Source organism: Myripristis murdjan, chromosome 10 (assembly GCF_902150065.1).
Source record: "Myripristis murdjan chromosome 10, fMyrMur1.1, whole genome shotgun sequence".
Classification (NCBI taxonomy): Eukaryota; Metazoa; Chordata; class Actinopteri; order Holocentriformes; family Holocentridae; genus Myripristis; species Myripristis murdjan.
This window is the reverse complement of record NC_043989.1, coordinates 9,810,600-9,838,458: the sequence shown is the minus strand read 5'-3', so window position 1 is coordinate 9,838,458 and position 27,859 is coordinate 9,810,600. Positions and strand designations below refer to the sequence as shown.

Here is a 27,859-nt window from a genome sequence, read left to right as displayed (position 1 = left end):
CAAGAAAGCCACAGCACCTGCACCAGGCCAATAACAGTCGCACAGACAAAAACTAAGAGCTGCGGGAAAACTGATATCATGACTTCATCTTGCGTTAGAATTTCATTTACCAGCGTACATTACACGATCTGTGAGAATGGGCAGATTTGCTGCCAAGTTGGCCGTTAATTAGTCCCTGGACACTCCATCGAGTCATTCGCTGAGAGCGCTGCAGTTTCCTTGTGAGTGAGCGAGCTGACCCAGCAGTTAATCTTAGCTAACGTGCCAACTAGATTGCAGCATTCAGAGATATGAGACATGACACTGCCCAGCTGTAGTGTTGCGACTGTTTAGTACCTGTAATCAGCTGATATCACAAGACTAACTGCAGCAACAAGATCTACAATCACTAGCAAAGGCTGGCTAGCTATGCAACGAATGTTAGTTTTCCACGTGTTTCTGATGTTACCTTACCCAACCAGCCCAACTTTATCTCATGAAGCAAACACATCTAATCTCTGATGCCGCAGGGTGACACACGCTCAGAACAATGAAAACACCCACATCTTCTCTAGGGAAATTTCCTGTCATACAAAAGCAAACAATGAGTCTTACCAAACAGTAGTTTAAGTTGCTAGACACATCACTTCTCATACTATAGAAATGAATAGGCTCATGCTGTGACGGATCATCTGTTCTCCTTGACATTGGCTGTATTGTTGCCTTCAAGTACCTTTCGTAAGCTCCTTTATTCTAACTGGTAAATATAACTTTTTGCACATTCAAGTGTTTTCGACATAACTGGTATTCTGTGCTGCAAAGCATGGGACTGTATTGCTGAAGTTGAAATGAATCAATTCTCCATCTAACCTAGAAAAAAAAATCTCTACACAAAAATCACGGGATACCTGTTTTGCCAAATTACGCCGAAAGGTGAGGAGTTTGCATCTCTGTGTTTGTGGGTGTGTGTGTTTGGTTGTGTGCATGACCAGCATGCATGCGATATTGGCGTTGTCACAAAGGTCAGGGGTTAGGAGTGGGGAGGGTCAAGCTGTCCAACATGGAACAGAATGGCACACAGACACTCTAACCCACACTCTCTCTCACACACACACACACACACACACACACACACAGAAATACAAACACATGCAGAGTGTTTCTACCTTTAATTTGCCTGCGGATCTTGGTGAGGTCAGTCATCCATTTGAGGACTTTGGGGTTAGCTGCCTTATCTCCATGAGAGGGCTGCAGAGGAGAGAGGGGGCAGGGGGAAAAAAAAGAGTGGAAGAGGAAGAGAAGAGAGGGTGAGAAAAAGGACAGAGCAAGCGTTGGCATTTCAGTGAAAAGGTCAAGCTAACGTTACACAATTTTACAACAATTTAGAAAATGCGGTTCCTACACAGTTCACAAAATATGCAAAAAGTAAAGAGGTCAGCATTCGTTAACCCATGTTCAGTGCTACTGTGGGTGTGACAATAATGACTGCCTGATGGCCTGGGTTGGTTGTTGTTGTTGTAGGTCAGTCAGTGGCCCAGTTGGACCAGTGCTCTTACACGGTCTTATAAAACTTATCTGTGCCTCTGCTCTTCTACCGAGACACTCATCAGCCAATCAGACAGGATGAATAAAGTGCAAACGGCAGCTAAGTAGAAAGCTAATTCTTGGTAGATTGCTTGGACTGCAAATGATGAGTCCATGTTGAAATATTCCAAATAATTCATCAGCGTTTACACAATGATAACACCACACTATGAGCTAGAAATATATATATATATATATATATATATATATATATATATATATATATATATATATATATATATATATATATATATATATATATTTTTTTTTTTTTTACCTTGTAATTCCTCTCCTTCTCAAACTGTTCTTCAAACTGTTTTATTTTCTTCTTGAGGTGTTGCAGCTTCTTGGTGAGCTGGTGGGACACCGTGTCTCCTCCTCGCATCGCCTCTTTGGAGCCGAATGACGCTCGACGGGGCCTGGAGTGCCAGAGGAAAGAACACAGAAATGTATGAACGAAAGAAAAATATAAAAGGAAGCACTATGAAGGTACATACAGTTTCAGTCAAAGATGTGAAATTATGTACAAATCAAATGCAAACTAAAAATTAAATATGCAATGTGAAACACGCAAAAAATTACTAAAACATAAAGTTATACCCTATATAACACATGACAAAGTCTGAGAGCATAGATGGCCTACATGATGTGCAAAATGTGCACTGTATTAACCTTAAACGGTCTGCAAAAGACGTTTAGTAATTATTAACCTTATCTAATCGTATTCAGTTTGAAGATGTAAACAACACGTGTACAGAACATGTAGACTTGGATATGTGCATTACAGGGACTGAAATCAAATTTATTTTAACGTCCCAGGAACAATATCTTTGATGTCATCATACAGCAAGTACCAAATTCAATAAATGACTGAGACCATGTCAGTTATGTTTACAAGTTCTGGTTTGTGCTTGGTCAGTGTGAACTTAAACAAATCAATACAAAGATGACGAAAGGCTGCAGGTGTGACTGAGTCCTTCAACAGATGAAGAGAATCTGGTGTGAGATTCCTCCCTCCTACCTCTGTGCTTTGGTGGGCGAGGTGGCGTCGGGGTCCTGCTGGAGGAAGCGCTGGGCACTGTGCGCTCCGAAGTCGAGGAAGCGTCGTGCCAGGAGGTGGCTGTGGGAGCGGGAGGAGGAGGGGGAGGCGTCTGGCCCTCCCTCCCCCTCTTCCTCCTCCCCCTCCTCCTCCAGGGGCAGCGGGGGCAGGGGGACCATGCGACCGGCCAGGGGGGAGAGCTGCGCCTCTCCACTCTCATTGTCATCTTGCCAGGACTTGTAGGCTGGGACCGGGTCTGGAGGGAGAGGAGGATGAGAGAAAGAGGAGGGTAGGGGACGAGGGAGAGGGGAGGACACAGAGGAAAGTGGGAGAGGGGAGAGAACAGACAGATAATTAGCCAGTAGTTACCATAAGTGCTGCATGTTAAATGTAAAACCCTCTAACATTTGATGAATATGTTGAAATTCCATTCCTTGTATAAATGTAATATGACTTCTTTGCCCTTGACCAAATTTTTTAAAGACACTTCAGATTTAGAGCTCTGATGCAAAGTTAATCATTCTGTTTTACTCTGTTCAACCTAAAGAGCTACTATGAATTTGTCTTCGTTTGAGATTAGTGAACATACCGTAACATGAATACAATATCAAAAACATATTATATGTGGTGAATAACTAGTTACTCCATATGTAACACCCCAAAAGTTTGATAAATTCCCTGACTTGCTCTGTCTGGACTAGATTTGCCAAAATTCTGTGCCTTTCCAGAAATTACATGATCTGAAGGAACTGTTTGCCTGATTAATAGTATCGTTGCTGTCTCCACTGAGCTAACAAGCCTAGTCCGGAAAAAATAGGGGAAGGAGAGGGAGGGTAGGAGGAGTGTAAGAGATGAGCTGAGAAAATAAAGAGAGGTGAAGAGATATATTCAGAAAAAAGAGGCATCCTGATGATTCTTGCCCACGAGCCTGTTGTAGGAGGGAAAAAGAATAATGAGAGGAAAGGGAAGGAAAGAAAAAAGATGAAGATGGGCGGAGGGCAGGAGGGTGGATCAGGCATCTTTCTTGGTGGTGAAAACTGGATAATTCATACATACTTAATTTTGGGGAAACTATGAAAGCAATCCTGCCCACCTTCCATCTTATTGAATCTGAAGGCTAGAACAGTGTTTCCCATGCAGTGATTAATTAATAATGGTCCACCATCATATCAGACATTTAACACATTAATATTTCAATAATACAGTATTTCCTGTACTGCATGTCAGCAATGTGCCATGCCCATAACCTCAAAACCTGTGGGAGAGGATGAAAAGAAAGGAGGGACAGATAAGTTGGATGGGCGAGAAGACGTGTAACTACTTACCTTGTCCTTCCTTTTGCAGATGCATACATGAGAAGTCTATGGGGGGAAGGTGGAGATGGGAGGGGGGTGACGCTGTTCAGATGGAGGGAGGGAAGAGGGGAGGAAGACAGAGAAGAGAGGAAGAAGAGAGCAAGAGAGAGAGAGAGGGAGGGAGGAAGGGAGAGAGAGATATATATAGAGAGAGTGAGAGAGAGAGAGAAAAAGAGAAAGAGAGAGAGAGAGAGAGAGAGAGAATAGTGGAGAAGACTTGACGTGAGGTCTGAGTCAACCATTCATAACAACTTCACTCCTGAACCTTTGTTCACTCTGTGTGTGTGTTGCGTTTATTTTATTCTAAACTATGTATTAAGTACAGTACATCACTGCTCAAAAACTTTTTTTCCCAATTGTTTCAAGTAGTACAGTTTCATAATATCACCTGAAACACTGAAAAAAATATAATACACAGACACCCACACACAACACATTAAGGCCAATGTATAATGCATCAAACACGAAGTCTGAAAGTCAGTTGGAATTCCCCTTTAAATTCTTGTATCTGTGGCTGGCAAACAGCAGAGCTGCCAATGCAACTTCATTGTTGCATTTCCAAATGATGTTACTGCAGCTCTTAATATTCTGTGGTACAGCCAAGTATCATGCCTTTTACTATTACTATTTTTGATTTTATTTTAACAGAATGACAAACCAAAAGCAATATCCCTCAAGGCTTACAACACATCACGATATCAAAAGAAGTCTGAGAATCTACCATTTTTCTATCTTTTTAATACTAACTGTGCATTGAAAAAAAATAAAACATTATTTCCAAAAGTCCAAATACTATTTGAACGACTAGAGCTGTATTTGGAGATGTGTCTATAATTATTTTCACAAAGATTTTCCCCAGAGCATGATGGGATGGGGGGGGTGTACCTACCTTCCCACTGGTTGTCGGGGAAGAGATGGAGGTGGGGGCTGTGGCCAGTGCTCTGTTGGTATGGAGACAGGTGGTTCCTGTTGGTCTCACTGGTATTGGCATTCTGGTCACACCGTCTCGACCCAGAGTCCTGGAGGAAACAAGGAAGGAAGGACACAAGGAGGAAATTAAGGAAGGATGAGAGACAGGCTAAAACATAAAAAAAACAAACAAACAAACAACAAAAAACATTAAAAGAGCAAGACAGCATCTGCAGTGCTGCCAATTTGACAGCTTCCCCCTCTAAAAATAAAGTTATGCTACTAGAGAACTGAATAAAAAGAGGAGATACAAAATGTGAGATTTGTGGTGTGGATTAGAATTGCCAAATATTTTCATAGATCATTTGCCTAAATAACTTTCTTGTACTTCTTTTTTTTTTTTTTTTTTTAAATTAATGAGCATGTGTGCTTTGAGAAAAAAAAAAAAAAACGTCAACAGAAAACTCCGTAAAAGGGAAACAAAACAAACAAACAAACAAACACAGAAACCAATACAGTGCCATCCAGCATAATGAGATATGTGGAATTACTAAGGCTGTACCCAACTCACAATTTTCATAGTCGACTCAGTTGGCATTTCAATATGACGAATCGACTATTTGCCCCCACCTTCTCAGTCAACTGCAGAGAACTATGACTATGATTTGACTCGTCTACTTTCACTAGGCAGCACTAGGAATTACAGTCATAAAGAAAAACCCATATAATGCCACTTACACAGCTTATGGTATCAGTCTGCTCCATGTTGTCACAGGGTTGGCTGTCCTGCCTGCAAACAGAGAGATAAGAAATGTCAGATATAATCATAACATAATGATAACTCAGTAATAAAAAAAAAAAAGGAGCAGTGCACAGAGCACTGTAAATTTAACAAAGACATGGAAACAGTCAACACAACATTGTTTTTACCCAATTATTTCCTCAAGGGACTAAAATTTTCAGTAGTTTTTATTTTTTTTTCTTAACTAGCCTAGTGTTAATTGTGTTGCCTAGTGCTGTGTAAGCTAATCTGGCAAAATGTCATGATTATTTTATGATGTGACCAGCCTTATATCGCAGAGAACTGTTTATTTTATAGTAAGCCTACAGTAAAAACTAAGAGACTGAAGAATCAAATAAATACTTAAAGTTGTCAACTTCACTTGTATTCAAAACAGCTTTATTTGCTCCCAGTGTGCAGGACCTTCTTCATCCAAGCTGACTTTCAGTCCTCTCCTAAACATCTGTCTCTGGCAAATTCAAGTGTGCACAAGTTTTATTGTATCTACATTCCTTAAGTAAGCAAAACTTGAGGAAATATGATTAAATCATGACCACTGTGTCTTGAAAAAACTGTTGTGATTGTGGTCACGGGCCCATCTATATATTCCTTCAGTCTTGAGGTTCTCAACCAGAGGTGAACAGTACTGAGCTCGAGTAGTGAAACAGCACTGAGGCAGAAAAACAGCCAGGAATGAGGCACATGGTGTGCACACTAATGATGCACGACTAAAAGCTCCTCTACACAGAGAAGGATCTACTGTGTGGAAAAACTCACAAAGCAATTGCTGCATTCTGCTTCCATTTAATGAGGCAATTTCCCCATGGGAGTAGTTAAAATTTAATCTTATTAAAAAAAAAATAATAATTTCAATTATTCACTATGAACATGCTTGCATAGTGGCAAAAATATTTTCTTCTAGAGATGACAAGCTGGCTTTGTTGTTTAGAAGAAAAAACACTGATGATGTAACTGCAAATCAATCAGTATCTATTGATTGTCTTACTGATGAACATTTTGCCTGTTTTCACTTCCCTGGTGTGAAATGGCTTGTTTGCGCTGGCTGGCTGAACCGTGTTTATGATTAAGTTTTGCATGCCACTTGACCAGAGCACATTAACTAAGGTTGTTAACAATTACAAGCTGGGGCCATGACACAGTGACAGTGTCCAAGTGTATGAGTGCATAGTGTGAGTGAGTGAGAGGGAGGGAGGGAGTGGGTGTGTGTATGTGAGAGAAAGAGGTAAGGCACAAATAAACTGTGGCCGAGTCATCATGCCAGAGTGATTGGTGTGTCAAGTGATCTGTTTTCTTCTCATTCACAACACCATGAGACAACACCATGCACGTGTGTGAGAGGAAGAATGTGTGCCTCTATGGGAAGAAGACAAATTACACAGTAGTCTGTAAGTCTTCTCTCTCTTCATCACTGAAGATGACTAGTCTTGCTACATGAGCTGCATATAGCTATGTTGCTATTTCAAATTCAGTCCCAAGTTTCCCAGCAAAATGAACTCTACTTCTGGTCTTGAACCCTGAACAAAACCTAGACCCAGAGACTTTTCCTCTATGGTCTTTGTGTTCGTTCAAAGTGAACTTACTGCAAGCCTGAGAGCAAACTGGCAGCCTTGTGCTCTGGGACAATAAGAAGGGAATCGATCAAACCAACCCACCTGGTAGTGTTGATGTTGTTCTCAGCATCTATAAGGGCCTCTGTGTCCAGGTCCATTCCCAAGCTCTCTTCCTGGGCAGTGCCAGTCTCTATCGCATCCTAAGAGAAAGCACAACAGCACATAAAAAGTTAAATTTCCTGATTTGTATGAATGGGACCTCATGATATCTAACCTGCAACCATTCCATCAATTATTCTGCATTACTCTACCAATAATGAATCTTCTGGGCATCTTCTTCAAGATAAAACCTCTCTGTTCCAAAATCTAGATATAAGACTAAATTCGAGCAGCCATCAACTGTGTTGGAATAACCTGGCAGAAGATATTAAGCTACAACAATCAGCATCGTCTTCATCAGTCTCCTCAGTTTTAATGCCACATAACAGAAGTCCCCCATCCTCCATCTATCCTGAATTAGTAGTGAGGAAACACTGCAGGATAATATTTCTCAAACGTATTTTAGTTAAGCTTGGGTTTATCAGAATATTAAAGCTGTGAGTCATGAGGTAACGGCTGCCACATGATTATAATGCAGCAGTAATTCACAGGAAGAAGTGGGACTGCTATGACGATGACTCGGCGTGTATATGGGTCAGAGCGCACATTATATTTATATCGTCATTTCCATATGGCAAAGTACTTATGAGCTGAGCTCACTTTAGCCAACACAGAAAGGAAATAGCAGTGCTGCATTATCTTTTAATTTTGTGTGTGTGTGTGTGTGTGTGTGTGTGTGTGTGTGTGTATGTGTGTGTGTTTGTTTTGCAAGTGCTGCTGTCAATCTGTAATGCCTGGCTAATCTATTTAGAGAATTTGACCCAGTTTTCTTTTCTTTTCGAGAAGTGGCTGACAGGGTGGCCATCTCTCCCCAGGCACAACCTCACTGTCTGCCATCTTGTCTGCCCCTCACCTCTCTCTTGCCAGGGACATTTTTTGTGGAGCTAAAATGGGGTCTGGGACAAGGACACTGTGGCTTGATGGGAACAGCCAAGGGTTTTGATTTCCAGTCTGACAATCCTTATTAAAAATGTAATACGTAATGTACAACTGTAAACATATATCTTCACAATACTCTGAGCCATTTTAGATGACAGCACCTATCGTGCATGTCTCCCAAAAGTCAACTTCCAAGTATTTCTCAAGTTACAGACTGAGTTTTCAAAAGGTGCCACTGGATCATGTCACAACTTAAAACAAAACAATGGAAAATAATTATGGACTAAAATTGGAGTTGCAAGGTTTACATAGCATAAACTAATAATAATAACAGGCTAATTAACACCATACTATCATATGTCATGCAGTGGAATATTTTAACATGCTTAACATGCAAACACTGAGCATTAAACACCAAGGCAACAGCTGCTTACTGCTTAAGATGCCGCCAAAATCACAAAAAACAAGAATCTCACTTTAACACATAATCTAATATACAAGGCAGTGAGTTATCCATGAAGTCACTGGCTTATGTCTATAATTTAGTGAAAACAAAACAGTCTGTGTGTGTGTGCATGTGTGTGACCATGCTGGCGTGCACGCATGTGTGTGATCGCGCTGGCGTGAACGTACGTGTGTATGTGTGTGTCAGTGTTGACTTTGTCAACAAATTTTTGGCCAAAAAGTAGTTATTGATGATGTTTTTTTTTCCATTATGATGGCAAAAAAAAGGTGACAAATTGCTCAGGGAAAAAAAATTTAAGATGAAATTTGTTTTTTATTTAGTCCCAACAAAATGACAAATTTCAATGTCAGATGAATAAACAGGCAAGTAAACACAAATCTGTAGCCCCTTTCACCAACAACACAGACAACGTAGCAGACAATGAAGCTGCTGTCACTGGAAGTCGGACTGTGGAATATCCCTCTTGTAAATTCATAACCACAGTGATAACACGGCGTTCACGGTGCAACCGTGCAATCAAGAAATTAACGCTCAAGAGGAAGAAACTCATTTCCTCCACGGGGAATTCCAAGGAAGAGAGGATCCGTTTTCCTGAGAAACACTGAAGTAAGCTGTTGCTATGGAAACTATACGCTGTCTCATCTAGTCTCATTGGTGTAAACTAGCATGTTTCAGGACATTGTACACCAGACGTACTGACTGTTTTTTGCAAGCAGTTGCAGGTTTCAAGTCATCTAGTTGTGAATCTTTGGTGTAAAGTCACCTGATGCACTGAAACTAACAATCACATTCGTTAAGAAGAGTGCATGGCATAATGTTTATTTAAGAGCTTTAATGTTGACATACTTGAGGCATAGCTTATTCTTTGCACTGTTTCAGGTGTAAACTTAATACAATGTTAAAAATGATGCTCATTTATTATAAAATATTAGTAAATATTTCAAGAGATGACTAAGACTAAAACTAAAATTCAAACACCTGTAAAAAATTAACAATAGTGTTTGTGTGTGTGTGTGTGTGTGTGTGTGTGTGTGTGAGTGAGTGAGATAGTGTGAGAAACAGGCTTGTGATTGTCTCTCTTCATACCCCAGATGAATTTCAGCTATTGTAGCCATCAGAGCAGAACAATCACAGACTGTGTTGATAATATCAAGCATTCAGCCTTGGAATGGACATAAAGACTGAGGCAGGAAGGAGGTTAGCTATGGCAAATATGCCACTAGCCCACACAGCAACTGGTATGTGTGTGTGTGTGTGTGTGTGTGTGTGTGTGTGTGCGCGCGTTGCCTGCAGACCTGTGTGTCTGTCTCGCTGCACTGTGTGCGCTGCGCAGTCTGTGTGAGTGGGGTTTCCCCATCCGTGGAGCAAGGACTGTCCTCAGAATCCGTCTGTTGTTTCTCATCTCCATGGCAACTCTGGGCTGCAGGATCACTGGAACCCACCCTGAAAAAAACAAAACAGGTAATCCAGTCAAAAGAGTTAAGGTTAGGCAATTGTACTCGGGCACAGTACAAAGCAATCATACCTTATATGAAGGTTTGAGTTGAACCTGGATGTGAAGTAACACGATAACGATACAGCTAAAAATACAGATTGTCTGCTTCAAGTTGAGGGAATTTGAGTGTCTTATTCACTCTCCTCATTCACATTTGTGTTTCCAGACTGGGCTTAAAACTGGTGACTTTCTGATGAAAAGCCTGCCTCTGTAGGCTAGTGTCACACCATGAAACCAATTAAGAATGTAACATCACATCAATTCAGCACTGACTGCCAAAAATATATAAAAATAATTTGGTTGTTTAACTATTCATTCATGTGGACGATTGTTCCTATACCAGAATTTGTTCAACTCCTATACCTGAGTTTTATTTATTCATCTATTTATTTTTTCTCTTTAAATGTTGTACAGTATGTTGTTTAACTGTAATGAAATAATGCATTGCAGAGTACAATGCTGCATGCTACCTATAGGTAACATGCAGATAAAACCCAAAATAAGGCACTGACTATTTTATTAGGTGAAAGCAACTAATGCAACACCTTCTTTTGGGTCCTTTCTACATGATATGACCTATGCAAATTGCATTGCTTTTGATTCTACAACGTGTGCCATATGAGTCAAGTTTGACTATAGTGAAATGATTCATTGATATCTGAATTCCCCAAATGTACCAACTTCTGGATATTTAATATCCTTGCATAGTGGCCTTTTGAGAGGAGAAACAAAAAATCCTGTATTCACATTTGGGGTGTGCACGGAGGAACAGCTGTTCACCTCCATGTTTATCCACATCAACATCACGGCTGTCATCGTGTTTACTGGTAACCTGAGCCGTCTGGCTGGCTTTGTAGCTTTGTTCACAATGTTCACTATGGCAAATATGTTTCTTCAAAGACATCGAATGCCACCTCTGACCAAGGAAGAATTTGTGTAACGTGTTTCTACGAGAGGCGAAGCGGAACACAGCTGTTTGTTTTTGTGACTGCAAGGTTTTGTCAAGGGCATATGAGCACTCCCAAGTTTGTTTGTGTTTTTACTTAACAAGTGTACATGGTTTCAGTGTATGTATATGTATATGTGATCAATGGTATGTTTAGATTTGTGTAAGTGCACAGATTGAGAATGTAGATGTATGTGTGTGTGTGTGTGTGTGTGTACATGAGAGAGAGAGAGAGAGAGAGAGAGAGAGAGCAAACACATTTTCTGCCAAAAAGCCAAAATATTTACTTTGTACTCTGTATGCAATGGTCTAAACTAATAACTAATGTGCTTAAACTCTACATATAGCAGTTTCATAGGTCAATGTGTGTGTGTGTGTGTGTGTGTGTGTGTGTGTGTGTATGCTCTCTCACCCCTGGCTGTCATAGTTGCTGAGGTCTTGGTCAATGGAGGTCTTCAGTTCAAAGAAGCGTTGCTCCACCGCAGCCCTAATGGTCCGCTGTATTATGCTGTGGAAACACACACACACACACACACACACACACACGCGCACGCGCACACACACACACACACACACACACACACACACACACACACACACACACACACATACAGCCGGTGAGCTAAGACATTCAACGATGCATTCACTCTTGTCCTCTGTACCCCACTGATTCACTGTTAGCCTGATTAAAAGTATCGTTACCGTCACCACTATGCTAACAATTTGGGGAAAATGTGAGAAGAAGAGCAATGAGACGAGGGGTGTAAAAGATGAGCTGAGAAAATAAAGTATGCAGTGTGTGGGAAACATACTAATTACAGTATAACAAAGTGTCCAAAAATAAACATAGCTGGGATTGCAACCTGCATTACAACCAGTAAAGATGAGGAACCAAAACTAACAACAATTACTTGGAAATTTCTTAATGGTACAATTCTGCCTCAGAGAGGGGAAAGTCCATTAAATTCCTCTGAATGTTGAGGAAACACCTTTCCTTCTCTAGAAACCTTTATGTATGAAGTCATACTTTCTGCTCTGCTGCTACCTGTTCTGTAAAGTTACAGCACACTTAAACTATTAAACAGAACTATTTTCCTATTCAGAAATCGGCTTTAACACAGTTTATTTTACTTTCTATTGTCCTCATATGTAGGACAGTTCCTACTTGAAATGGAAGTATGTGTCTGCGTAGTTATATCCAATTCAATAGGCTTAGTCCATTGCCCCCACATTTAATTAAGATCTGTTTCAATAATAAGGCTTAAAGCTGTTTCACACTAAGCACGAACTTCCGTATGGATTACTTGCACGGAAATCCAAAGAAATTAATTCATGGTTTCTAATGTAAGCTTGCAAACCTGAGCAGATTTCTGTGTTAGGAAAAAAAATACTCACAATCACCTTAGGTGCTGCAGTTTTCTGTAGGCAAAAAAGTGCATTTCTGCACCACACTGGCTTTTAGCAATGGCCAGTGGCCTTGATGCTACATTTGACTACTACTATATGCTGGTAGTGTGCTGCTGTATAACTGATAATAAATGATAGGGGTGGTGGAAAAAAATCTATTCACTTGAGTGTTGCAATCCTTTTTTTTTTTTTTTTAATTTCCCGATGTATTTAAAGATGCCTGTGTCATATGAAATTAGATAATGTATAGCCTCCTACAGGTGAATATTAGCACCTTCTCAAGTCTAATATGAACTTTCCAAGAACAAAGGTTTTGCTATAAGACCATGTTGTCTAGTGTCTAGTGGCTCTGCCTTCGCTGATGTTCTGGACAACCACAGCCAGATCAGCTCTGGCTTCACATGAGAGAGAGTGAAATAGAGAGAGAGCAGCGGTGGTCAGGTCAGCTAAGGAAATGACTGAAGAGAGGGAGCGGTGGAAGCGAGCACAAACATTTTTCAAAGGTTTTGAAAAAACGCAACCACGAGAGGTTCTTCATCATAAAGTCATAATTGTGCACAAAAAATATTAGGCTGATAGAGCCAGTAGTATGCAAGATTAGCTGTGGGTAGTTTTCCTTGATGTTTGGCGTTCTAAGAGTTTCTACTTAGTTCTACAAAATTCAGTAAGGTTACTGGATTATTATAGACCTTCAGATAACCTGTTTAAGGAAGTTTCTGTCCTCAGTAACAAACTTTACTAAAGGTCAGTAATAAATCAAGGGCTCTGAGGGCTTAATAACAAGTCATATGGTTCTATTGTGTTCTGGCCTATTTAATAAGGCCACATGAAGCAGATAACCTGTCCTATACTAAAAGGATGATACGGCTAGAACCAGGACAGAGGAAGAGCGGACAGGAGAGAAGCCTATAAAAGGTAACATCAGCAGTCAAACTGCGTCCTCTGCTCTCTCCTGGCACGCAGAAGATTATCTACAAACTCTCCAGAGATTTCATTTAGCTCGATTCATTTGCTGGACCGTGTGTGTGTGTTTGTCTCTACTTAAAACCTAATCATAATATATCCTCCTTCATTTAGTCAGGCTTCATGCTGGCTATTAGTTTTGTGTATCTTGGCTCCAATAGCTTGAATATTATTGAGGTTAAAGATCAGACAGAAAGCAGAAAACGCTGGGAAAAGTCTCTGTCTCTATCTGTCTCCGACCACATCTCCTCCTCTCCCGTCACATTTCTCTCATCTGTTGCAACCAATGAACTCCTTTTGCTCAAGCCATTGATTTAGCTGCACCTAAGTATATGTAGCCAAATGTGGTGTGTGACATACATCATAGTGATTTGAATTATGCTAAATTTTAAATATGACAACCCAACCTGTGCATCACAGAGCTTAGTGTTCATCACATTTATATCCACTGAAGGCAAAAATGGGACAAGGTCAAATAAGTGTGTGTGTGTGTCTGCAGGCTAAATGAATAGCTTTCTCCATACTTGTTAAATATATCACCACTGTTGGCTGTATGTCTTTAATCTATGATGGACTGACTAGTTGTCATTTTTTTATGGTATGGGTACTTCATTTGTTATTCAGTTATTCAGTAGTGGGTGACAGCAAAAAAAGTAAGTATGTGGAAAAAAAAACAGGATCTGGTTTTAAACTCACAGCTTACAACAATTGCAAATACATAAAATGTGTCTCAAACTGTTGAGGAAGGAGGATATAAATGTAGGCACTCATCCAAAATGTTCCTCTGAGTATTTATTTAATTGCTTACTTTTTTTTAAAATGTTGTTCTAGCATTGATCTAGCAGGGACAAAGTCTCTTTAATCAGCATTAGTCTTAGTGTAAACAGACAAAGGTTAGCCAAACAGGCTAAGTTTAGGCCATATTTTCTATCATGTTTTTTTTTTTTTTTCAGCGTGTGAAGAAAGCCTCCCTGAAAGCAATATGCTGGTGGTTACCAAATGCATTGGAAATGACAGAGGAGTGTGGCTTTTTTTTTTTTTTTTTTTTTTTTTTTGGTGTGACTCATTTGGTGCCAGTGTTTTCTTTCCGTACCAGTGCATTACAGGGGAATACCACTTGAAATACCAGCTTCAGACTTGACATGCTATTCCCGTGTCCTGCGTCAGGTCACTTGCTCCCAAAACAGAGACTTTTAGAGCCCCAGACTCCCCAGACAGTAATGCTGCACCAATATACAGAACCGTAGAGACCGATTTTGCTGTCTCTCTATTTCATGCAGCGTGGAGGCAGCGGGCCTGAAAGCCAAGTGATTGCTGAGTCTGTGTCCTTGGGGTTATAAAAGCACCAGGCCATGCAAAATGCTTTGGTTTTGCTCCATCATCAAAAGACAGTGCAAGTTTGCTTCCCTCCTCCTTTCCTGCCTCCACACTTCACCCTCACCTTTTAACTTTCTCTTCTTGCAGCTGTCAGTCCGTCTTTCTGGATTCTTGTGGTTATTGAATCTCTCCCTTGACCTTCCTTCACTCCCTCTCCACTGACTTTGACTCTTTCCTCTTTTGCCACTTCTTCACAGTTTTTCTATCACTCTCCTCTCGTTGTAATCGATAAATAAAATGTGTGGAATATGCCGTTTGATTTATTTTTTTTTTTTTTTCAGCAGATGCAATCGCTCAAAAACAGGCTTGTAATTCCCACAATTATAATTTCTTCAACAAATTATAATCTAAAAAGGACTGTCCTGATAAAAATCTTTAAGCTGAGAGACATTTTATTACTACCTGATGTGTGTGAATACATTTTTTGCAATGTTGCTGTGGATTTTGTGTTAATATGAGGCACTTTTTTTTCTTCCACCCGCTATGAGGAGTAAGTCAAGAGGTGTCGTCCTGTTTGCTGCTTTTAAACTGTGGCCATGTAAAAGCCCTTTGAGGTTGCAATCAGTGATTCTGGACTTTAACTAAACTTGAGTTTGAACTTGTGAAGGTGCGGTGCCTTTCTGAGTGTGTGTGCACTGATGGTATAGTATGTATACATGTGAAACTGTGAGGGTGAGTGTGTGTTGGTGTGTGTACTTACTCAGCAGAATCAGTGGGCAGGATGGATATAGGGGAGAGGTGGGAGCTGCAGGAAGAGAGAGAAAGGACAACATGGTTAGAACATCACGTACTCCTCTACTCCCCTCCCATACTGACACAGTTTGACCTTGCTGTATCTATGAGTGTGTGCGTGCGTGTGTGTGTGTGTGTGTGTGTGTGTGTGTGTGTGTTTGAGAGAAGAAAGAACGAGGGACGGACAACAACTCAAGGTCTACTGTTAAATGTATGCCATCATATTGCCCTCACTGCACTTGGCTCCTAATATGGACCCCTTGAGCAAAGCGAGCATTTCAAGAAATACGCAAAACACACGCACGCATGAACATGCACGCACACACACACACACACACACACACACACACACACACACACACACACACACAGACATAAACACAGTTTTAGTCCCTGGCGCCTCTCTGGGTGGGCAGATCGTTATTTAGGCTATGAACGCTGTGAAACCATGCTGATCAGATAGTTTGTGTGTGTGTGTGTGTGTGTGTGTGTGTGTGTGTGTGTGTGTGTGAGTGAGTGTCATGTCATCTTTGCTCATCAGTGGAATGCCATAATCAAGCGGTGTGTATGTGTGGGTGTGTGTGTGTGTTCATGAAGCCAGCAGCAGAATCTACAGACACAACACATCCTCCACCCCTGTTCATGGCACGTACACACACACACACACACACACACACACACACACACACACACACACACACACACACTGGCATGCCTGGAATCTAGGCTTATATAACACCCCCATACACACACACGCACACATTTTTAAAGATCAAGACAATTAGTGTGACTCTCTTAAGAGACACACACTCCTCTTGCAGGGAGAGGCACCTTCAGGTTGATCGATACAGACTGAATTATTAATGACTGATAGGAAATGACAGACACCCCCCTCCTCCCCGCAATTCTTTCTTTTCCTACCTCACATTCCGATTCTCATCCTCTTCCCAAGTATTTTCTCTCTCCCGCTCTTTCCTAGTATTTCATTTCTCTTCCCCTCCTTCACTTCTTATTTACACTGGATACAACAGGCATCTCACATTCCCTTTTGACACTGTAACCTTGACAGTGTGTGAGTAGGTGAGAGTGGGTGTGTGTGAGAGAGAGCGAGAGAGAGAGAGAGAGAGAGAGAGAGAGAGAGAGAGACTGAGAAATAGAGATAGCAAGAGCGAGATGCAGAGCAGTGTTTTGATGCGATCAAACATTACGCCTCAGGATGCTGATCAAAAAAAAAGTAAAAAGACTACACACACCTACACACTGAGAAATACACCCGCACACCTAAACACACACCTACACACACACACACACAAACAGAGGCAAAATTTATAGTTGGAACCAAAGCAACTTTAATACCACGGAAAACGAGGGAAAGCCAGTTAAAGAAAAGCCAGTCAAACATGAAAATTTCTTGAAAAATTACTTCCATTCTCTTACTCTATCTCCCCAGTTTACTAATTACATAATTTTGTATTTTCACTAGGTCTGCTGGCCTCTCTTCTATCTGTTTCAGCATTTGATTTTTTGATTTTCCCCATCCATCCCTTTCCCTCACCTTCAAACAATCTTTTTTTTTCTAACTTCCACTATTTTTTTAAACTTCTTTTCTATTTTCATCCCTCCCTCTATTCATTGAACAAATCTTCATTTCCCTTTTTCTAACACCCTTTTATATAACTTCTGACTAATATTTCTCAGTAAGTGATTATCTGGAGTTGCTGCATTAAAGAGCTTGCATTTGTTCCTGTGTATTTTTAATTTCCAGTCTCTTTCCTTCTTGATAGTCAACATGCAGCATTGCCCTTTAGGCAGCTGCACAGCCTGCAGGCTCCCTGCAGCAGCTGCTGTCCCTACAAAGTGCAGATATCATCTGACAGCCAGCTTTCTTACTGTGCTGCACCCTAAGGGGCTCCACGCTGGGTGGCTGCATCACTAACAATAGATCCTTGATAGGGCCCTCAAGGACATTTCAGTCTCTACAGGCCCTAAGTAGTAAAGATACAATCTGATCCTTTGCTGTTTTGGCCCTAAGGACTTAAACTAAGACCTTGAAAGAGCCCTTTGGGATGTTTTTGACCTTCTGAAGCTCAATTATGCAACAAAGATAAAATTTGAAAGCTATCCATGTTAATTGCACCCTAAAGCCCCTTGTACTGCCCTTCTTCATAGGATGTTAGGGACATTTCTTCCCTGCCTAGAATGCTAAAACAAGTAGATGAGTTAAGGGTTATCATAACAAAAACGGTATTAGAAATGTGACCAAGATACTGACGTAACTTGTACTGTTTTTCCATACACGTGCTCTACTTGGTTTGACTTGGCATGTGAACCCAGCATGGCTGGGATTTCCCTTACAATGGGGCTACCCGCCTGAAGGTGCGTCCTTAACTAACGGTGAAACCCAGCTGGTCGCCTGTAGGTGTGTTGACTAGGCTTTCCTTGTATTTTATTTTCAAAAAAATCAACAAGACCAACTCAAAATGCCTGCCAAACATGAGTGATGTTAGTGTAACGTATTGTAAGAGATTCTCTGATTTCTTTTTTTTTTTACATGGTTAGATTACCAAGTAATAGTACAACTTTCATGAGTTTCACCACAGGGACTTCCTGGTTGTAAACAGCTCTGTTTCAGAGTTGTCCAATTTCTCTCTGACCAACGAATGACCACAAAGTCCTCCGATGTTGCTACAGCCCGCTTGAGGGTGGATCCAGCGATGGTCCAATACGGGTGCGGCACAGCATCATAAGATTTTAAACAAATACTTTGGCCCCCTGCTATAGCATTGGACACTTGAACACTTGAACTTGTTCCAGGCTCAGTCTTTTGTAGTCTTATTTCATTTTTTTCCACTGTTTGGCTGTGAGCTGGATGCCAAGCTCCCCTAAATGCAGTGAATTTTGAAAATACTCTAAATACACAGATGGTGAAATAGCAGCTAACAGTATGCAGGTCTGTAGAATTTTAAACAATGTGTTGGTTAGCATACAACAAGGTGATGCATGTTCCCAGTAATGACAGGGTATCTCCAAAATATGTTAAGAAAAATGCAGGTGATTTATTGTTTTCGCTGCCTACCTTAGCCAAGAGGGCTCACACATATAAATTCTCTCTGAAGGAGCACTAGGTGGCAAGAAAACACCTTAGAAAGTGCTCTAAATGCGTCAGATAAGATCAGGCAGCACCCACCAGCCACAACTGCAGTAGTAGCTAAAGGAGATAACAGACTGATAACGTCTTAAGAAGTCATGCCCTTGGCTAGCGGTTAGCTGGCAGATATACCATAAGCTTTGATAGTGACCTGAAATGGACAATGACTTTGTCTTGAGTCCCGGAGGCAATGCAAAGTGGTCAACATGTTTTCAAGTCTAATTTATTCAGTGAAGCTTGACTAAGCATGGATGCTATTTATCAGCAATGCACTGCACTGATTCACACCTACAAGCTGCTGTACAATACCACTAGTCTTCCACTGTTAACCACTGACAAGCTCCAACAATGTAATAAACGTTTCGGTAATGTGACCTAAATAATGTGTACCTCAGTAGTTCTAGTGACCATCTAGACTGATTTAGCTTCTCTGTCTTCATTTTAAATGAAACCAAAATCAGCCACTCAGTCAGGACACAGACGGGAGCCTCTGGATAGCAAGGAGGAGTTAAATTCAAACTTGCAATGCAAAACTGGGAGCCACTGACCTCTATTTCTTTTATACTGTTTAACGTTGTTATCGATGCAATATGGAACCAAAAGTGCAAAGGACAATAGAGGTATGACATGTTTCAGTTACACATAAAAAGACCCTACACAGCAAAATGCTTTCTGTGATCAGGACAACAGAGGGTAATAATGATTTTAATAATTTAAAAATACATATTTCAAAAACGCAAAAAAAAAAAAAAAAAAAAAAAGCTACTCAGTAACTGTGTGACTTAATTCTGTCTTATTTTATATAATTTCAATTCACCAATTGCTTTACCAATGACATCATAAGCCTAAGGTAAACAGCCTCTTAAACTAATGCTTACTGTCTCTTGGCCAGATTCCATCAGATCACATCAAGCTAATCTGTCTGCTGGCCAGATCTCTGAACAGGGATCACAGCAGGAAGAGCTCTCCAGGACCAGATTACTGCAGGCAGGTGAACATCACCTGACGCCTGGCTAACGTACCAGTGGAGGTGATATCAAGCTTGAAGCCAAGGCTGACTAAATGAAGAAATGACACAATCTCAAAAGTCTGGAGACAATGAATGATGAACCTCAGGTATTACGTTTTCCTCTCAAAATGTATAGACAGCATGCACGAAAGCACTCAGGAAGTAACTGATTATCTACATCAACCAGTTATCTGTTTTTTCCTATTTTTTGTCTAGTAGGTATTTATATCATACTCAAATTAACATTAGGCTCATGTTTTTCTTTAATCAAAACTCTAACTGACCTTGGGTTGATAAATGCTTCACAAATAACAGTGCTGACATCTTCACAATCATTATCTACATGGGCAAAAGAAAAATACTTGCAAGATATGTGTGTGAATGCACTATAAATTTCTAGATGCATGTACTTGCGTAGATTTTTCCAGAAATTAATATTTCATGCCTGCTGGCTGTAAAATTTTTAACTGCATGTGTGCTCTGTAAAACTTGAACAGTCTGACCTTCAGCAGACTGTTGACACTATTAATGATACACCATTCAATAAATTGCTCTGCACATTGTTATGGTAATGGGGCCATGAAGGATTTGCACAACTACACTGTGCTAAAAGGCTGCATTTGTTAGACACTGTTACTGCACACAGATACAATATATATGAATGGCTACTTATGTGATTGGCAACCAACACTGGTTGGGCAGTGAAAAAAGTAGAAAACATTAGGCTTCATATTCTATTCCACTCTAGCCACTGTATAAAAATCTGTACCAGTAACATGATCTTGATATATTTTCAATAAAATCAGTAAGAAACATGGTTAGCCCTGGTCCTGTTCTAAAAATCCTTTGCAAGTTAAACTTATAAATGCTTCCCACACAATACTGATTTTAGTCTGTCTGTGTTGAGTTCACCCAAGTCCATAATATCACTCTGACACCGCGTTCGATAAAGCAACATTTACAGTGCAGACTTAATATCTTCTGCCCACCTTGGGCACCAATGATTACACAATGCTGTTGTGCAATCACCTGGTAGGATATCAAGTACAGGGTAAGGGTATCACTATCACATAGAAAACAGTATATACTGCATAGTGGAATGACTGACTCAAATGCTGCTCTATGATATCAGCCGTCTCCTCTCAGCTAACAGAGTGAGTAAATGTGGAAGCATTTCAGCATGACTATTTTTATCTTCTGCACTAAAACAACAAAACACAATGAAAACAGAGAAACTCGGAAAGTGTAGATGCTTGTGAAGTAACGCATTGAGGTCAACATTATATGAATCCATTGTTCTAATGGCTCAATATAAAACAAAGTGGGCCAGTGTGTATGTGTGTGTGCAAGGTGAGCTTGAGGTTAGTTATGATTCCACAGAGGTGCTGTTGTCAGCAATCCTGAACCTGCTCTGTTCTGACTGGGAGGTACTATAGGCTGCTGCAGTCTGCCTAGCACGCACGCACGCGCGCGCGCACGCACACACACACACACACACACACACACACACACACACACACACACACACACACACACACACACACACACACAATCACAAGCTAAATCACAAGCTGAGCAAATATGTCAACGCCCTGCAACACACAGATGTGCACACACATGCATACACACAGAATTATGAGCATCATCTTACACCTTATAAACACATCTAGCCCTCTCTGCCTTTGCAACAGTAAATGTTTATAAATGCTGTCCTTCAAAGTGAGTCCTGCAAACTCTCACACAGTCATACAGCAAAATATTCAATTCAAAACATCCAAACACAATATTCCACAGAATATTTATATCGATCCAAGATCTGCCGTTCGGTAGAAACTCAGGCCTTGTTTGTTTGATTTTCTTCATGACTTCTATGCCTCAGTGGTTTTGGTCTTTGACTATAAACAAACAAGGCTGTGCTCTTTCATTACTTAATCTCCTAGTCATTCCAGAGGTATTTGGCCATCTGAGAATACTAATTTACATTTTATAGATCTGATTCAAATGGCAGAGTTTATGAACGAACACGTTTTAAAAGATACAACCTGTGACAAATACTTATGACTTGCATCTAGAGTGGAGAGAAAAAATAAAATACAAACCAAACTAAAAAAAAAAACTAAAATAGAAAGTAAAAGAGAAAAACAAATCAATTCTGTCCTTTCCTCTATCTCTGTATCCTTCCTCCAATTCCTCATTCCTGCTGAAAGCTGGTAAGAATATGATGAAAGATCGCTGAAGGCTTGATCTATAAAAGTTATGTTATTTGGCACTGGCAGAAGATGCATGACTGGATGAGCTATATTAACACGTTATTTGTGTGTGTGTTGTGTGTGTATTTTAGTGTGTGTCCAAAGCTATTTCTGCATAAAATACCTATCACATGAGCAGAGGATACACACAGATAGCGGCACCATTATAAATGCATACAAACACACACAGTATGACGTTATCTAATGACGTAAACAGTTACTGACATGCAATCAGCAAATATCTGCAGCAAAAATCAATTTTGTAATTACTTAATAACAAAACCAGTATTTAACAAAATCAGTATTTAGCAATATAACTGAATTAAACTGAATGTTAACCACTGATGAGCTGCAATGTGATTCTGTCTACTTAAGGGTACGCCCGTTTGTTAGGGGGTGCATGACTTGGCTGTAGTGTTAAATAAACAAATAATTAAGAGAAAACATGTGCAAAAGAGGCCCACTGCAATTTTTTTCTCCTCAATATCAAATGCAGACACATTCTCTTGTATCCCCCCTTCCCCCACGCCTTTCTTATAATTACATTACATAACAATGTCAGTTGTTAACAAACACACAGACCTTTTTTCCCTCTGCCTCACTCTCGATCTTTCTGAGGCAGCAGAAAACAGACACAGACTTCGCTTTCTGTCTTGCTTTCTCTTCTCTTTCATCCCTCCTTGGTTACAAAAACAATGACCAAGCAACAAAATCCATCCTCATTTCCCTCCATTTTTAACTTTCATTATTAAAAAAACAAAAAAACAAACAAAAAAAAACAGCAAGGTTCCAAACACTCTGCATTAAGGCTTTCATTTGTTCAATCGTTTAACTGATCATTAATTCATTTGTCTAGCTTTGCTTTCCATCCAGTTTTTCCCCTCTATCTGCTCATCCGTTTTGTTTATCATTCATTCATTTGCTTTTCATTCAAACATCCACCCTTCTATTTGCTCTTGCTTCACCCATTCATCCATCCCATCATTCATTCTAGTCAGGGTAGAGGAGTTACATAAACCTTTTTACCTCTGCAGCAGAATGTCACAGGCCATTCTCATTTTTCCAGATGTAGTTCTGTCTCTCACTTTGATGTTTTTTTAATCAGCTGTTCTGCTGGTGAGGTTGGTAGGTCACTGGATCCAGTCAGTAGGTGTGCCAGTCTGTTTCTGTAGTACTCTTTTCTCTTCACTCTCTCTGTGATACATGCAGTTTTCTTGATGCCTGGTAAGCTATTTGTGCCAGCTTATCTGTTTTTACTTGTCTTATCTGTTTTTTTCTTATTCTAAATATCCACAAGGCACATTAACTTGATTTTTAACCAAACTTGGCACTCTTCCTGTCTGTCTTTCTCTTTTTTTTCCTTTCTCTTCTGCCAGTAGGAACAATATCCAGTTGTTAGGCTCGGCCTGGCTGAACACTTTGTCTTTCTTCCCCTCTTGTTTTTCTTCCTGTTGTTCAGTGTCAGATAGATATCTGGTCGGTCTGCGGGTCGGCCCTGTATCCGGGTGGGTAGGTTATCCCAGTTGAGCACTTTGAGGTGTCAAAGTCTGTACCAGCAGGTCCAGCAGCAGAGCCAGGGTATCGCCTGGGTGCATTCTGTAGTGTCCGCTTAGGGAGTGTGTTTATGTGCCTCGGGCTGCTGGGTGTGAATGAGCGTGTGTGTATGTGTGTGTTTGTGTTGTGTCTGTCTGTGTGAGTGAGTGAGTGAGCTTGTCTTGCTCTGCACTCTGTCTGTAGAAGTGCTGCAGTAAACATCCAGAGCTCTGCTCAAATATACGAGCCTCTGATGTAACCAGGCAACAACCCCAGGAGGACCAATCAGATTCGAGGAGCTGCAGGTTGGCAACCAATTGCAAGTAGGGAATGAGTTTTGAGGGCCAATTGTCTGGCAGCAAGTGGGAGGGGATTTGGGTTATCAGCCCACTCCATGGTGACTTATAACTCAGCAGTTATTACAGCCAGCCCAGTGGGCTGTGTTAGCATGCACACACACAAGTGCGCGCACTCACACACACACACACACACACACACCTGTCTCTTTTTATATAATCTCGTATGAGCCTTACGGAATGACAATCGCCCCTCGGCTTCAGTGGCATTAATAGATTCAATGACTTACTGAGTAGAAAGGGATGGAGGAAAAGAGAAAAAGAGAGCAGGACATGTTCAGAGAGAGAGGGATAGAGAGAGAGAATGACATGAGGCTGAGAGGGAGAAACAGAGAACAAAAAGCAAAACAGAAGAACAAAAGTTAGGAAAGCAGAAGGAGAAAAGAGAGAGAAGGGCAGGGAGTCCTATGCAGATGTCTTGAATCACTGTCTCTATTTATGCGATCATCACATTTGTCTGTGCGTGCTATGTGTGATGAAATTATTTGTGTTTATGGTCTATCAAAGCATCTGAACACTCACACATAACCCCTACGCAAAAGACTGCATCCATACACAACACACACACACACACACACACAAACAAACAGACACACATGCGCACAACAAAAATAGGTTAGTTCCCTTTGTCCTGGTAATGCTTCAGTGTGTTTCCAGTGGGACAAAGCCTTGAATAAACTTCTTTACAAATCAAAGTCTGAAATTATACAATAGCTTATTAGAGATTGCAGCAGATTATACAAGCTTTTATCAAGCTCCTGCAAGGGAAGTGTAGCAAGGAAGGAGCTGATCTGATGCTTGATTGTTGCTCGATCATGGTAGCTCTGAAGGGCAGTCGTATGACCAAGCGCTTTTCAATTAACTCTGAATTCAAACAGTGACAGTTCAGGTTATTCACAAAGAAGAGCAATGTAGACAAGTCAGAGTCACCTCTGACTGCATGAGTAAAAGAAAAGGTCTTAAAAACGAAAGCAAATTAACCTCATTGTTAATTACTGTGATTTGCCAGCTGCACCAAGAAGCAACTCAGAGCATTTTGCTTTCAAAGATGGGAGCAAAATCTTGCTTAGACCAGGGCACGATGAACCTCTTCCATCAAGAAAATCAAAAAAGAACGTCATTGAAGTCCTACTTTTTAAAATGCTAAAGGAAAACTATGAGGGAGATAAAGCAGTCGACAAATCTTGGCTCAGACTTAGTGGCAACATGGCGCCGACTGCGCCACCTGAACAAAAGCCTCCACCTGAGCAAGGAATCATACATCATATTGACAGCATGATCTCTGATTCTGGCTGAGACAAAGATAGTGTATTTGTGTTCAAAATGAAGCTTTTGCTCAGTTAAACAGTAAAAGTCGATATCTGACAAAGCCTAATACAAAGACAACGTTATATTAGGCAATGTTATATATGCAGGAAAAATTAGAGTAAATGTAGCCTGAATTTTGTGTAATCTATAAATGAACATTATTTTCCATTCTTGGTGTTATTCCAAATCAAGACCTACAGTGAGAGCCAGACTGAGAGCACCAATTTTTCGTCTTTGGAAGTAAAAACAGACACAGCAAAACTTAGTGCCTCACTACCCTCACTGTGCAGTAAGGCTATTTGGATATCTATAGTGAATAATTACACATAGTTCATAGATGTAGTGCTGATATAAAATTTAATGACTTTTTCATGACTTTCAACAAGCTCAGTATTTCTGTGACTTAAGAAATTTTATTCTTTGCTGGTTTACGTTGTTTATCAGATCATAAAGGTTCAACAGAGGTAAAGAGTTTGACTTTGACTACAGTTGGGTTTGCTGTGGAGAATTAGCCATACAACATATTCAGTAAACTGTAGTATATCCCTATAAAAAGACCCATTTGAAACTCTACTTTTGAGACAAGAGTGAGGATAATACACTAATCTTGAGTCATTTTACAGCAGTTGGCTAATGGTTGGCATTAATTTCTCTCCCTGGTCTTACTGTTGGATTTGCCAAATTCTTAGCTAATCTCTAACTGTTGGCTAATTTGCAAACATAACATCTTCAACAAGTGACCAATATTGCGTGGTTATGATGGTACAGTTTATGCACTGTATTCGTACGTAGAGGCTACAGTAGCTCTGTGTGGGATGATAATCAAATTAAATATTTTCTGTGACTTGACAACAAACGGGTGATACTCCTTAGAAAGCTCGATAGGACAGCTGTACTAGAACTGTGGGTGAGAACTGATAATGCATATGTGTGGGTGCCGCTATCTAGGTCAGCTGGTATATCATATTCCACGCGGTGTCCGGCGCCAGTGCCCTGGCCTTGACATAATTGGAAAGCAAGGAAAGTGGCCAGGGGGGGAAGGAGGGCAGAAGGAGAAAGTAAGACACGCTGAAGGAAAGAAGAGGTGGACGACTGAGAGAGGTGTTTATTACATGTTCTTGACGTCAGCAACCTGCATAGTTTCGGAGAGACATTTAAGTTGTGTAAGTCCCTACATCCTCTTCAACATTCATTACTGAAGACAAAATCTAGCCATATTCTAAATGAAAATAATTTTAAAAAATTAAATAAACACCTGGAGCAAAACAGCAGCCCATTGCTAAGGGTGTCCAGAGATCAGCTCCCCAAATATAACTAATAGTCTTCAATGGTTCTCTACAGTGATTCAGACAATACAGTATTCACACTGGCTACATGGTTTCAAAATCTCTCTTGAACACTAATTCACGCTATACGGAGAGGTTTGATGTCCTGGGACAAATGCTAATCAACTAAACTGATCAAAGTATTCTGTCTCAATGATGGCAAGTGTCATCTCTTCATTAATTCCTCATTCTGCAAACAGAATTTCACACAGTAAACACTGCCGTTAAAGCTACAATGACACTCTCTGGCTGTGGTTAGTAGCGTTTTTGTTTTTTTGTTTTTTTTTTTGTTTTGTTTTGTTTTTTAACTGTTCGAATGACTTCAGTACCTGGAATTCATGTAATGTCAGTGTGAGAGACACATTTTGGACATAGTGGCTCCTTAGTAGCTAGTGGGGCTTGAGATGGTTGAAGAAAAAATCTTTTGGAAGGTGGTTTGGTGAGTCCAGCATTCTCACAACAGAGCCCTGGTTTGTTGCAGTTTTGGACCATGTTTCCTATTTCACTGTGCTTCCCTCCCTAAGCCTACTTGACACTGAAGTTTAACATGGACAAATAAGATAAATCTATGAGATATCAATTAAAGGTAATAGGATACACTGTTGCCTTCCTATATTGTGAATTAAGCTAACAAAGCATAAAAATCTTGATACAATAATACAGCTTTAAATACTTCTGTACAATTTTGTGTGGATTCTGTCACAATATTAGTATAACTCATGTAGAACATTTTCTAGGTCAGGATGTATAAAAAGAATGAATGTAGATCCACCTATGGGTCACCTGTTGACCTACACACCATGCTGTGTAGGTCAGGACAGATATCATATACATGCACACATGCATGCAGAGCTGATAGCTCTGCCCTGACCTATATCTTTAAATCCTATACTCCCAGAGAGCATAATATACTATAATATACTATGAAGTATGAGGATCACTGAGTACATTACTAGGATACCAAAATACTGTGTGTGTGTGTGTGTGTGTGTGTGTGTGTGTGTGTGTGTGTGTGAGAGAGAGAGAGAGAGAGAGAGAGAGAGAGAGAGAGAGAGAGAGAGAGAGAGAGAGAGAGAGAGCGAGAGCGAGAGAGAGTGGGAGAGAGAGAGAGAGAGAGAGAGAGAGAGAGAGAGAGAGTGAGGGTGTGTGCATGCATGCATGTGTGTATGTGTTTACGTATGTGTGAGCCCTCAGGTGCTGCCCAGGAAAAAACGGGTGTGCCTGACCTAGAAGAGTGTGTGAAAAAGTGTGTGTGTGTGTGTGTGTGCACTGACACAAATGGGGCTTCC

The 27,859-nt window shown here is 40.5% G+C and overlaps 1 protein-coding gene across 4 annotated transcripts in view; it reads right to left on the bottom strand.

Moving 5' to 3' along the window:
- Nucleotides 1-27,859, bottom strand: part of fam13b (family with sequence similarity 13 member B) — a 96,166-nt gene that overhangs the window by 10,258 nt on the left and 58,049 nt on the right. For 3 of the 4 annotated variants that reach the window (XM_030061546.1, XM_030061549.1, XM_030061547.1), the window contains exons 8-17: nucleotides 15,611-15,655; nucleotides 11,576-11,671; nucleotides 10,018-10,165; nucleotides 7,321-7,418; nucleotides 5,605-5,656; nucleotides 4,847-4,976; nucleotides 3,928-3,999; nucleotides 2,585-2,858; nucleotides 1,841-1,982; nucleotides 1,146-1,227 (exon numbers count right to left, since the gene is read on the bottom strand). In XM_030061546.1, coding sequence (XP_029917406.1) covers nucleotides 1,146-1,227; nucleotides 1,841-1,982; nucleotides 2,585-2,858; nucleotides 3,928-3,999; nucleotides 4,847-4,976; nucleotides 5,605-5,656; nucleotides 7,321-7,418; nucleotides 10,018-10,165; nucleotides 11,576-11,671; nucleotides 15,611-15,655 — 1,139 coding nt within the window. The remainder of the gene's footprint in view (nucleotides 1-1,145; nucleotides 1,228-1,840; nucleotides 1,983-2,584; nucleotides 2,859-3,927; nucleotides 4,000-4,846; nucleotides 4,977-5,604; nucleotides 5,657-7,320; nucleotides 7,419-10,017; nucleotides 10,166-11,575; nucleotides 11,672-15,610; nucleotides 15,656-27,859) is intronic. The other variant, XM_030061548.1, reaches the window with a different exon arrangement.